Below are 14,307 nucleotides of genomic sequence, written 5' to 3' on the forward strand. Positions count from 1 at the left end.
AACTTAATTTTCTTATGCAACGTGAAGTCCAGAGGTGAGGCAGTCCAAGGCTCGTGCAGCGTGTCAAAACGCCACCGGGGACCCGAGCCCTGTCAACTCAGGCCCGGCCATTCCTAGGAACATCGGCACAGTATGATCTCAGGGCCATATCGTGGAAAAGAGGAAGGAAGGGCTCTGCCTTTACCATAAAAGTGAACATTCTCCCAGAAACCGCACAGCCTCTCTTCCCTTACATCTCATTCATCAAATCTCCCACTGCCATTCACAGATGCAAGGGAATCTGGGAAGATTAAGGGTTTTCGCTCCTTCAACATAGTAATGTGTTCTTAGTAATGGAAAAGGGGACAATATTTATTGGACAACCAGAAATAGTTGCCAAAGCTGTACATTTTATTTATGGTAAGACCAAAAATACTACAGGAGTTTAGAGAAGGGCAAGAACACAGTAAGCTAAGGGAGCTTGAGAAAGCTTCTGAGAAGAGACATTTAGAACTAAGTAGAAAGGAAAGACGAGGGAATTTTCAAAGGGGATAACAAGAACAAAAAAACATGAAGACAGGAAAATGTAATTAGGCCTAAAAAGAAATCACCTTATATAAAGTTTTAATTGCATAAGTTAAAAGAACTGCTGAGTGCTGAATATGTATGTTATTTCCTAGCAAGGAAAAAATGCAGCATCATAAACAAGGTCTCACTGTGTAATAAACTGTAAGGGAAAAGAATCTGAAAAAGAATAAACACACACACACACACATATAAACCTGAGGTTATCTTCTGAGGTCAGCAATGCCAAGTTGGGTGCAATGTTTGAAGCAGCAGTATCCTCACCAGAAAGGCTTCATGGTATGTCCTGGTAGGAGTTTGGCTGTGTACCTTCCCTCAGTTCCTGCCTACTTTTAGAACTGTGTCCATCCTTCCCAGTGATTCTGCAAGTCCATCTTACATCTTTTAATAAATGTATTTTCTGCTAATGTCAACCAGAGCTAGTTTGTGTTGCTTGTAATTAAGAACACTGACTTTATGGTTCCCCATAAGGTTGAACACAGGAGCATCATTTTAAAAAGTGGTGTTTCAGGAGGATTTTCCTGTGAATAAACACAATCTCCCACAACCTTCAGAGAGAAATTAATTTACTACTGTTAATTAGCTTTTCCTGTTACTGTTACCTTCCAGAAAATCAGGACTCTTCCTCCCTTCCCAAAAAAAGTCCACAGTACTTTCCCTAAAATTTCACCCTTTGCCTATATAGTAGAGTCCCCTTTTATCTGTGGTTTCAGTTTCCACGGTTTCGGTTACCTGTGGTCAAGTATAGTGCGAAAATATCAGATGGAAAATTCCAGAAATAAACAGTTCAGGAGTCTTAAATTGTGTGCTATTCTGAGTAGCGTGATGAAACCTTGCCCCGTCCTGCTCCATCCCACATGGGACATGAGTCACTCCTCTGTGCAGCGTATCCTGCCTGTTACTCACTTAGCAGTCATGCTGGCTATGGGGTTACTGTCATGGTATCACAGACCCTGTGCTCACGTGACCGTTATTCTACTTGATAATGGCTCTGAAGCACAAGAGTGCTGATGCACGCAACTCAGATATGCTCAAGAGAAGCTGCAAAGAGCTCCCTTTAAGTGAAAAGGAGAAAGTTCTTAATAAGGAAAGAAAAAAATCGTATGCTGAGCTTGCAAAGACCTCTCTCCCTGACACTGTGAAGAAGGCGAAAGAAATTTGGGCTAGTTCTGCTGTTGCACCTCAAACTGCAAAAGATACAGCCCCAGGGCATGACAAGGGCTTCATGGAGATGGAAAGGGCACTAAATGTGCACAATAAGATGTTTGGAGAGAGAGACCACATTCACATTGTTATTGCTATAGCTGTTCCATTTCACGACCAGTTGTTGTTCATATCTTACTGTGCCTAATTTCTAAGTTAAACTGCATCACAGGCATGTATACATAAGAAAAAACGTAGCATGTACAGGAGTCAGGACTTTCCATGGTTTCAGGCATCCACTGGGGGTCTTGGCATGTATTGCCTCAGATAAGCGGGGGACCACTGCATCCCAAGTTCTATGTGATAATTCATGCCATCAGTCTTATAAAGGATACAAAATAGCTCATCAAAATGTGATGGAATCTTGAACTATACTCTTGGAAACAACCAAGAGCTCCTTTAATAGCTGAATGAGTAAACAAACTGTGGTACGTACAATGGGATGGAATATTATTCATCAGTCAAAAGAAATGAGCTACCAAGCCACCAAGACATGGAGAAAACTTAAAATGCACACTACTAAGTGAAAAAAGCCAGTCTTCTTTCTTCTGAAAAGCCTGTAGAGTATAATGATTCCAACCAGATGACATTCTGGAAAAAGCAAAACTTTAGAGACCTTAAAAATATCAGTTGTTGCTCAGGGCTAGAGGAGAGAAAAGGATGGAGGACTAAGTAAAGCAAAGGAGATTTTTAGGGCCGTGAACTACGTTGCATGATGCTATTATGTTGGATACATGACGTCTGTAGATTTGTCAAAACTCAGAATGCACAACACAAAGAATGAACCTCTAATGTAAACTAGGGACTTTAGGGAATAATAAGGTATCACCACTGGTCAACTGTGACCGCTGTATCACACCAATACTGGATGTGAATAGCAAGGGAAGCTGCGTATTTGGTTGCAGGGTCATGGGTGTATTTGGGAACTCTCTGTACCCACCCATAAATTTTTCTGTAAACCTAAAAAGAACTGAAATAGTAGAAAACAATATCATGGCATGTGAGATGAGAGTTAGAACATTCTAAGGTCTTTGCTCCCCTTGGAAAAAATGAGATTTTTATTATCTTTAGACTGTGAGTCAAATAATGCATGTTAAAAATTTAACAGAAACCACTAAATAGGAAGAGGATTAAATAAAACAAATTTCTTTCTTAAAAAACAAATCTATTATTTTAAATTGTGGTGGCCTACCTGAGAATCCAGAACCTCCAACTTACGTTTCCTGGCGTGAAGAGCTTTACTTGGAAAAGCCCAATAATAATTAGATGTTCCAATTCTCTCACAGTCAACCATACCATCATCAACCAAGCTTTGAAGGACTTCTTTTACTGACATAGCAGCTAAGAGAGATAAATTTTAAAGACTTCATATTAAGACACATCATATATCAAGTTAAAGGCTAATAACTGGGGAAATACTTGCAATAAATATTATAGATTGAGTTAATAAGTTAATAAATAAGGAGCTTTTAAAAATAATTACAAAAAAGGCAAACACTCCAAGAGAAAAACAAAATACATCAATAGGCATCTATAAAACATGCATGGGCAATACACAAGAAAAGTGGTCAAACCATCTAATAATTGAAGAAATGTAAAATAAAGCATGAGATAGGATTTTTTGACTACTTAAAACACTAAAAATTATAATAAAGGATACAGAGATGTAAGTACTCCTCAACATGGTAGAAAAATGTAGCAAGAACAGATTTATGAATAACTCTTACATAGAAATTCCACTTTCACAAATTTAGCTAAAGAAAATAATGCTTAAGGATGCTTGTTAAATCACTGTTTTTCATAGCAAAACCCTGGAAATTAGTACAATAATTGGACTCTTAAAAGAATATTCTGGATAAATATGCTATGCATTCATTAAATTTACTTTATAAAATATTTAGTGGCTTGGATATATGTACATCCAAAACGTACTGTATAGAAAACTAGGTTAGAAGACAGTGTTCAGTAATGTGACAGTAGAGATGCAGAATGTAAGGTTAAGAGGGAAATTTTTATCTCCTTCTTTTTGCTCATTTTTCTTATTTTTTTTCCAATAATAAACATGCATTACCTTATTTGCTAAGGAAACTAAAACTACTATAAAAAATTAAGCAATAAATAAAGAAAGAAACTAGATGTTATAGTCGGGGGTAAGACTGAAAATCAGAAAAGAGTTTTAAAAATACCACGTAAAAATACAGTCATATTTCACAAATGTTTGAAATTCATAGACAATTCTTACCTTTTTTTTTTTAAGTGTTTATTTGGCTGCATTTGTTGGGCTGGTCATGTGGGTGCCCCTAGGCATGTAGGACCTTACTTCCCCAACCAGGGATTGAACCCTAGTCCCCTACATTGCAAGGCAGATTCTTAACCACTGAATCACCAGGGAAGTCTCCATTCTTACTTTTTATTAATAGAACTATACCAAGAAATTATCCATAGAGTCCGTTTTAATTTTCCCTAGAGCAGACCCTTAAATTTAATAAAATCCATTAAAAACTTAAAAGATTTAATAAAAAAATAAAATCTCCACCAAATGCAAAACATTCAACCTCATTTATTAAAAAAATACAAACTGAAATGTCAAAGACTTCTAGAAATGATAACAGTTCTGAGAAATGAATTTGAGCATAATAGCCTTTCCTGAAGGCAATTTAAGAATCCATTTAAAAAGCCTGAAACGATACAAGTCTCTTTTTCTACTCTATTTCTAGGGACATTTCCTAATGAAGTAATGTGTGGAAAAAAGTTTTCGGCAAGGGGAAAGGAAGAGCACAGAGGATTTTTAGCGAAGGGAAAATACTCTATGTGATATCATAATGGTGGTTCCGTGTGTACAAACCCACAGAAGTGCGCCACACTAAGAGTGACTACTAATGTGAACTATGGATTCAGTGTGGTTATGACGTGTCTATGCAGGTTCATCAACTGTAACAAATGCATGATGGTGAGTGGTGTTGATAACAGGGGAAGCTATGTATGTGTGGGGGGCAGGAAGTACATGAGAAACACTGTACCTTCCTCTCAGTTTTGCTGTGAACCTAAAAATACTCTAAAAAATAAGTCATTTAGAAAAAAAATTAAGAATGGCATGCTAATTACCTTAACATTAGCAAGAAAATTTGGGAACACATCGAGATGGTCAACAATAGCTAATGGGCTAAGCAAATTATGGCACAATGGGTGGTCACAGAAAAAGCATTAGGAAATGCAGGTGATATGAATCATTTTTTTAAAGCAAATGACATAGGTAGACGATACAACGTTATATGAAAAAACACATGAACACAAAACGGTATTTGCAGCATGGCTTCCCCTCAGAGAAATGGACAGATACATAACACAAACACAGATACACAGAAGCTCAGAATAAGACAGCATAATATACCATGTTACCATTCATACAATGGAATCTTACCCAGCCATTAGAAAATGAAATGATGCCCTTGCAGCGACATGGATGGACCTAGAGACTGTTACACTGAGTGAAGTGAGTCAGACAGAAGGAGAAGCATCGTATGACACCCCTTACACAAATGAACTTACAAAACAGAGAGATACAGAGGCAGAGAGCGAACTGACGCTGGCCGCTACGCACTGTTCCATTCAAAACAGACGGTCAGCAGGAGCCCACTGCAGAGCACGCGGAACCCTGCCCAGGGTTATGAGGCAGCCTGGAGGGGCAGGGGGTCTGCGGGAGAGCAGGCACATGTATGTAGGTATGGCTGAGTCCCTCTGCTGTCCACCTGAAACTACCACCACCTGCTAACTGGCTATACGCCAACACAGAAAGAAAAGCTTAAAAAAAGGGGTAATCTCAGTAGAGGGATTGGGAACAACGTTATTTTCATTATATTCTTTATATAACTTCCAAATCTGTTAAACACGTATAGCTTATACAATCAGAAAGTAAGGTTTAAAAAAAATATACATCATATATAATGGGTTAAGAGTGACTCCTCAAAAGATAAACCCCAGAACCTCTGAATGCAACCTTAATTTGGAAAAGAGTCCATACAGATGTAATTAAGGATCCCAAGATAAAATCATCCTGGATTTAGGGTGGGTCCCAAGAGACACATGTCCTTATAAGACACAGAAGGGGAGAGAAGAAGGGGGAGACCATGTGAAGGCAGAGGCAGGGATTAGAACGATGCGTCTCTAAGCCAAGCACTGCTGGTAACTACCAGAAGCCAAGAGAGAAGCGTGAAGCGGAAACTCCCTCTGAGCCTCCAGAAGGAACCAACCCCGCTGACACCTCTGCTTCAGATTTCTGGCCTCCAGGACTATGAGAGGATAAAAGCTCCATTGTGCTAAGCCACCAAGTTACGGTAATTTGTCACAGCAGCTTCAGAACACCAACACAGCAGGTAAATCCCTTTAACAAATACCAGAACACACATGAACAGTTTTACTTCTTTTGAAGTAAATTATACACATAAACGGGCTTATGTGTAACGGTGTGTATGTATATGTGTGTGTGTGCGTACAGGCATGCATGTATATTCCACCTTAGTTTTCCTAGAGCAGATACTCTGAACACAAGAATCACGGTCATGGCCCAGAAACATTATATAAGGACTTAGCAAACCTTCTTCATCTCTAGAAATTTATGCTTCCATGAAGTGAAAGATTTGCAGGAAAGATGACCGGTATCCATCAAAACATTCTGGCACATCTTTGATACTTACTAATGCCTTTTTCCTTGGGAGCAATCTTCTCCATGTCTTTTAGTTGAAATACATCTTTCTGTTTAAAAGAATTAAAAAAACAATGGAAAACATTTATTTTCTACTATATATTTATATTCACATTTATATTTATATAAATATATATTTATATTTATATAATTATTAATTATATTTATATAATTATGTTTGTAAAATGTTGTATTAGAAAACTATGCCTGGAAATGAACAGTGTAATAGAATCAAGAATTATAGAGCTAGAAGAAATTATAATTATCTTGTTCAATACCTTCAAGAGAACTTAAAACGGACAGATTTTGCATGAACATACAATTCCTTAAAGTAACTGGAGGGCAGAACATAAAGAACATCTTCCCAATGAAGTGTAAAATCTAGTTATGATGAATCATTTGTTAGCATGAGATAGCTGGCTTCTCTGACACTCTGAGTTACAGAAAACACAAATAGTCTTTGCTTAGTATAGACCATTCATCGCAGCTTTAGCAGCTCTAACCAAGACAGACAGCTGTCAAGGTTTGTTTACATTCAAGGTTTCATGGAAGAGCTACCCCTAAATAAGAAAATCGTGCAAATCATGGCTGCCTATCAATCATTAACCTATGCATGCTACATGTCCACCACATGCAAAGCAAACATTGCGGGGAAGATATACACACAGAACACTCAATCTGACGGCTGGAAAAACAAATCCATGCAGAATGCTCCTTTCTTCCTATAATAAGCTTTGGTTGAACTGCTCAAAAGAGCTTGGATAATACAAGTGAAACATCTGAAAAGACTGAAGTATTCAGTAATTAGAATTATTGTGATTATTGTTATGGAAGTCTGGGATCTATTTCTCCCAGTATAAACTTGAAATGATAACTTCAATAGGATAGAAATCAGGCATCATAAATTTAAAACTTATGCTCATTCAAGGGCCCTATAAGAAACTGAAAAGATGAGAAGAAAATATTCACAAAACATACCTAACAAAAGGACAGTACCCCAGAAATACAACCGCCGCAAAAAAGATGGACCGACAGATGAATGAAGGAATGGACAGAGGAATATATATGATAAAGCAAGTGGAGCAAAAGAGAACAGTACCCCAGAAATACAATCCCCGCAAAAAAGATGAGCTGATAGGTGGATGAAGGAATGGACAGATGGATATATATGATAAAGCAAGTGGAGTATAAAATGTTAATGGTGGAATCTAGAGTGGGCATACAGGTATCCACTGTGAAATTCTTTCCTCTTCAATTATAAAATGTTGGACAAAGTAACTTCATCTCAGTACACTTAAGATTTAGTAAATTCAAGAAAATACTAAGTCATTGGCCCTATTAAAGGGCCAATTAATAGATTGGCCCCAACAGGGCCTATTAATAGATTGTGAAACAGAATTTTGCACACCTGGGATCAACTATTAAAGAAAGATCTGTAGCATCTCAGAGAACATGCAATAACTTTAGGCCGTTTATGCATTAAAAAAATCAATTAATCAAACCTATTTGCAAATACCTTAGATTCTCTGGAAGAAGAACATGAATGTATTGACACATGTGTCTACATGTGGTCATCAAGGAACAGCCCCAGACATACCAACTGCCCCACTGGGGTTGCTGTGTAAATAAACAGGCTTGCAAAGAACTGGCCTCAGAACTGAAGTGTGGTCATTTAAGAGAACAAAGAAAATGGTCCCAAGCAAATATTGGTTCTCCCCTACATTAAACAGAGATAATAAAGAGAAGAACACAATGGTTCTAACTTTCAAAATCAAAACTATGAATAAAGATACCACTGAAGACACACAGTTATACTACTAAATTAACTTTTAACTAAGCACTTATGCCTAGGCATCGTAATATTTTACAGATTATTTCATTTAATCCTTATACCAACTCTGTGAAGCAGGGAAAGTGAAAGTGAAAAGGGAAGTCGCTCAGTCGTGTCCGACTCTTTGCGACCCCATGGACTGTAGCCCACCAGGCTCCTCCGTCCATGGGATTCTCCAGGCAAGAGTGCTGGAGTGGATTGCCATTTCCTTCTCCAGGGGAACTTCCCGACCCAGGAATCGAACCCGGATCTCCTGCATTGCAGGCAGACGCTTTACCGTCTGAGCCACCAGGGAAGCCCATGTTTACATAAACACACATAGACATGACCAAAACCACAAGAGAAATTTTTATTAATCTAACCTTAGATTTACTTTAAAAAACCTACTCTAATTATTTTACCTTTTACCCATTATAGGAATAAAGCACTATATACGCAAATAACTAGATGGCTGCATTGATAACTCCTTGTAAAAGGAAATAAGAATGTCATTGGATTTACCACAAATGGTAGGCCTTTCTGATATTATTCCTATAGAAAAACATACCACATTTTAAAAAATCCTACATTATAGCTATCATCATTATTTGCATCTACCATAATTATTCCTACCATTATTTAACTGACTTATATGTGTGACATTAACTGATGCAAGCTTCCACAACAAGTCAGGGATAGGGTCAAGAACTCTACATCTGAGTCAGGTACAATCCAGGAAGAAATCACTATGGTGAGCCTGATATTAAAGACTAAAGTTTTCTGGCAAGAACATGAAAAATGAAATAGTATGGCATCATATTTAGTCTTTCAGAGCCTCAAGGTAATATTTTATACTGGATATTACCCAGCAGTATTTGAAAATCTGCAGATTATACTATCTTTCAATTAAGTTGCCAATATAATGCTATCAAGTGAGGCAGAGTGTGTGCATACGTATTAATATGTATGTGTATGGAGGCATCCTTATACACATATGGAGAAACCGTAACACAAATAAATGATCACCAGCCGACTTGGAAACTGAATAAAGGAGTCTGGCGACACACTCCACACGGAAGCAGACCGAACGTGATGTCCACGTGTGTGCCCGTGTGCCCACTCACGTCCAGCTCTTTCTGACCCTATGGACTGTAGCCCACCAGGCTCCCCTGCCCGGGGGGTCTCCCAGGCAAGAATACTGGAGTGGGCTGCCATTTCCTCCTCCAGGGATCTTCCTGAGCCAGGGATTGAACCTGGGACTCCTGCATTAGCAGGTGATTTCTTTACCGCTGAGCCATCTGGGAAGCCCCTGCTATCCACACTGAGGTGGAAATCTCAGGGCCACTGCAATGTTAAACTATAAAAACAGTATGTTTTTTTCTATTTTGTTCAGTAATGCATCTAGAACCATGCCTGGAAATTAATAGATGCTTATTTGCTGAATGGATTAATTAATCCACGTTTCTGACTTTGATACCTGACCATGGAAAGGGGACAACAAGATCAGCCTTTCAGAGACAGAAAAGCATCAGTGTCCTCCTTAAGGGAAGGCCGTTGCTGCCTTATTTATCCTTGTTACATTAGCATCACACGGAAGAGGTACATGCCTAATACACATTAGCAGAATTAAAATTAATTCAGCGGTGTATTCTGTGGAAAACTGAGAAAATAGAAAAAGCGGCTGACGTGCTCCTTCCTCATTCAAGGTATCCACTCTGCTAGTATGAGTCGCATTTAATCACTGAAGAAAAATAATATATAAGCTCTGAACTATCATCACGCTATATGGAGCTGCCCATAACTGGGTTAATAAAATAACAATAAACTAATTTATATATTAATTTAAATATGAATGTAGTCAAGAGACTTAAGGCTTAGGTTACTTCGACATTTCAAAGAACACTCCATTTTTTAGATGTGGATGATAGCTGTAAAACTCAAAGGTGTATAGTGAGCACCACAATTTTGGAGAAAGCTGTGCTCCTGACTGAAACCTTCTGAAGTTTAGAAGGGTAATACGGGACACATACAGGGTACGGCAGAACACTGCCAGTATATCACATATGAACATTTCTGCAGCAAAATATACAAATATTCAGATAAACAGTAAATGTGACTGTCTTATGTTAGTCAGGATTAGGTTTGGCTAGCTTGTTAAAGCACTTTTTAGTTTTCAGGGCTTACTAGGCTCTTTTCTGTAGACAAGGGAATGTAGATTTATTTCATACTTGTTAACCCAGCCAGAAGCTTCTTTACAAGTGTATCTGTAGCATATTTTTTGCCTGTCTCCCATACTCCAAGTCTCAAGTTAGTTTCTGTAAAATACCAATCTACAAGTTTAAATAGGCTAGACCTATGATGTTAAAATTACTGAACTATTTGTACAGCTTGTTATCAACAAAAGGGGGTAACAATTCATGGCAGTTATTTCTATGCTATAATTGTAGATTTACAAATCACGTTATAATTTTCTTTGCATCAATATTTGACAACTGAGGCACAACATACTTTGACATCATTTGATGACAAAAACATCTAGAAAGCACTGTTATCAGTAATTAGACATTAAGGTCATCATAAATTGTGGGAAAAAAATATCAATTGTGTGTTTTAAAATCTAGGATTATATGGCAAAAGGTAACCCTTGGAACCATTCCCTCAATAAATCCTTGCCCAGGTCAGTAGTACACCACAGTGTTTAATGATGCTGTAGCTAGACACCCAGGTTAGAATCTTAGCTCCATCATTTACTAGCTCTAGGGCAAATGAACTAAACTTCCTACACCTCTGGACTCTATATCTATAAAATAGGGACAATATAACGCAATGCAAATTGGAAGTGGTCAAACAAGAGATGGCAAGGGTGAACATCGACATTCTAGGAATCAGTGAACTAAAATGGACTGGAATGGGTGAATTTAACTCAGATGACCATTATATCTACTACTGCGGGCAGGAATCCCTCAGAAGAAATGGAGTAGCTATTGTGGTCAACAAGAGTCCGAAATGCAGTACTTGGATGCAATCTCAAAAACGACAGAATGATCTCTGTTCGTCTCCAAGGCAAACCATTCAATATCACAGTTATCCAAGTCTATGCCCCAACCAGTAACACTGGAGAAGCTGAAGTTGAACGGTTTTATGAAGACCTACAAGATCTTTTAGAAATAATACCCAAAAAAGATGTCCTTCTCATTACAGGGGACTGGAATGCAAAAGTAGGAAGTCAAGAAACACCTGGAGTAACAGGCAAATTTGGCCTTGGAATGCAGAATGAAGCAGGGCAAAGACTAATAGAGTTTTGCCAAGAAAATGCACTGGTCATAGCAAACACCCTCTTCCAACAACACAAGAGAAGACTCTACACATGGACATCACCAGATGGTCAACACCGAAATCAGATTGATTATATTCTTTGCAGCCAAAGATGGAGAAGCTCTATACAGTCAACAAAAACAAGACCAGGAGCTGACTGTGGCTCAGATCATGAACTCCTTATTGCCAAATTCAGACTGAAATTGAAGAAAGTAGGGAAAATCGCTAGACCATTCAGGTATGACCTAAATCAAATCCCTTACGATTATACAGTGGAAGGGAGAAATAGATTTAAGGGTCTAGATCTGATGGATAGAGTGCCTTATGAACTATGGAATGAGGTTCGTGGCATTGTACAGGAGACAGGGATCAAGACCATCCCCATGGAAAAGAAATGCAAAAAAGTAAAATGGCTGTCTGGGGAGGCCTTACAAATAGCTGTGAAAAGAAGAGAGGCAAAAAGCAAAGGAGAAAAGGAAAGATATAAGCATCTGAATGCAGAGTTTCAAAGAATAGCAAGAAGAGATAAGAAAGCCTTCTTCAGCGATCAATGCAAAGAAATAGAGGAAAACAACAGAATGGGAAAGACTAGAGATCTCTTCAAGAAAATGAGAGATACCAAGGGAACATTTCATGCAAAGATGGGCTTGATAAAGGACAGAAATGGTCTGGACCTAACAGAAGCAGAAGATATTAAGAAGAGGTGGCAAGAATACACGGAAGAACTGTACAAAAAAGATCTTCACGACCCAGATAATCATGATGATGTGATCACTAATCTAGAGCCAGACATCTTGGAATGTGAAGTCAAGTGGGCCTTAGAAAGCATCACTACGAACAAAGCTAGTGGAGGTGATGGAATCCCAGTTGAGCTGTTTCAAATCCTGAAAGATGATGCTGTGAAAGTGCTGCACTCAATATGCCAGCAAGTTTGGAAAACTCAGCAGGTCAGTTTTCATTCCAATTCCAAAGAAAGGCAATGCCAAAGAATGCTCAAACTACCGCACAATTGCACTCATCGCACATGCTAGTAAAGTAATGCTCAAAATTCTCCAAGCCAGGCTTCAGCAATACGTGAACCGAACTCCCTGATATTCAAGCTGGTTTTAGAAAAGGCAGAGGAACCAGGGATCAAATTGCCAACATCCACTGGATCATGGAAAAAGCTCAAGAGAGTTCCAGAAAAACATCTATTTCTGCTTTATTGACTATGCCAAAGCCTTTGACTGTGTGGATCACAATAAACTGTGGAAAGTTCTGAGAGAGATGGGAATACCAGACCACCTGACCTGCCTCTTGAGAAATCTGTATGCAGGTCAGGAAGCAACAGTTAGAAGTGGACATGGAACAACAGACTGGTTCCAAATAGGAAAAGGAGTACGTCAAGGCTGTATATTGTCACCCTGCCTATTTAACTTATATGCAGAGTACACCATGAGAAACGCTGGACTGGAAGAAACACAAGCTGGAATCAAGGTTGCCGGGAGAAATATTAATAACCTCAGATATGCAGATGACACCACCCTTATGGCAGAAAGTGAAGAGGAGCTAAAAAGCCTCTTGATGAAAGTGAAAGAGGAGAGTGAAAAAGTTGGCTTAAAGCTCAACATTCAGAAAACGAAGACCATGGCATCTGGTCCCATCACTTCATGGGAAATAGATGGGGAAACAGTAGAAACAGTGTCAGACTTTATTTTTTTGGGCTCCAAAATCACTGCAGATGGTGACTGCAGCCATGAAATTAGAAGAGGCTTACTCCTTGGAAGAAAAGTTATGACCAACCTAGATAGTATATTCAAAAGCAGAGACATTACTTTGCTACTAAGGTCCGCCTAGTCAAAGCTATGGTTTTTCCTGTGGTCATGTATGGATGTGAGAGTTGGACTGTGAAGAAAGCTGAGCGCCGAAGAATTGATGCCTTTGAACTGTGGTGTTGGAGAAGACTCTTGAGAGTCCCTTGGACTGCAAGGAGATCCAACCAGTCCATTCTGAAGGAGATCAACCCTGGGATTTCTTTGGAAGGAATGACGCTAAAGCTGAAGCTCCAGTACTCTGGATACCTCATGTGAAGAGTTGATTCATTGGAAAAGACTCTGATGCTGGGAGAGATTGGGGGCAGGAAAAGGGGACGACCCAGGATGAGATGGCTGGATGGCATCACGGACTTGATGGACGTGAGTCTGAGTGAACTCCGGGAGATGGTGATGGACAGGGAGGCCTGGCGTGCTGCAATTCATGGGGTCGCAAAGGGTTGGACACGACTCAGCGACTGAACTGAACTGAACTGACTGATAATGCAATCTGTTACTTCATGAGGTAATTTTAAGGATTAAATGAGCTCATATGTGGAAAGTACTTAGAACAGTGTCTCCCCTGCATCCCGTTAGACTCTGTTCTACTGTTACCCTGTTTTAGCAACATCAAAACATTCGCATTCTTCTTCTGCTTCCCTGAATTAGAATCTAAGCTCCATCAGGGCACGGCCTTTGCCCACATACTTCGCTATTATGTCTACAGATTCTAGAAGAGTTTCCCACCTTGTTCTAACTCCTTAATACATATTTTGGGGCTATTACTATTAATAAAGCTCATATCCAGATATAAGTGAACAATACACAGCAGCATAATTAACGTGAAAAAAACAAGGTGTGAGACCAAGCAATAACACAAGTTTCTTCTGTCCACAACTTCTCCGATCATCTGCTTAGCAAAC

General features: G+C 38.9%; 1 protein-coding gene across 2 annotated transcripts in view; it reads right to left on the minus strand.

Moving 5' to 3' along the window:
- The window catches only part of MND1 (meiotic nuclear divisions 1), an 83,728-nt gene that overhangs the window by 60,016 nt on the left and 9,405 nt on the right, over window positions 1-14,307 (minus strand). For both annotated transcript variants that reach the window (XM_069556655.1, XM_069556654.1), the window contains 2 exons: window positions 6,462-6,519; window positions 2,960-3,108 (listed from right to left, as the gene is read on the minus strand). In XM_069556655.1, coding sequence (XP_069412756.1) covers window positions 2,960-3,108; window positions 6,462-6,519 — 207 coding nt within the window. The remainder of the gene's footprint in view (window positions 1-2,959; window positions 3,109-6,461; window positions 6,520-14,307) is intronic.

Source organism: Ovis canadensis, chromosome 17, assembly GCF_042477335.2.
Source record: "Ovis canadensis isolate MfBH-ARS-UI-01 breed Bighorn chromosome 17, ARS-UI_OviCan_v2, whole genome shotgun sequence".
Taxonomy (NCBI): domain Eukaryota; kingdom Metazoa; phylum Chordata; class Mammalia; order Artiodactyla; family Bovidae; genus Ovis; species Ovis canadensis.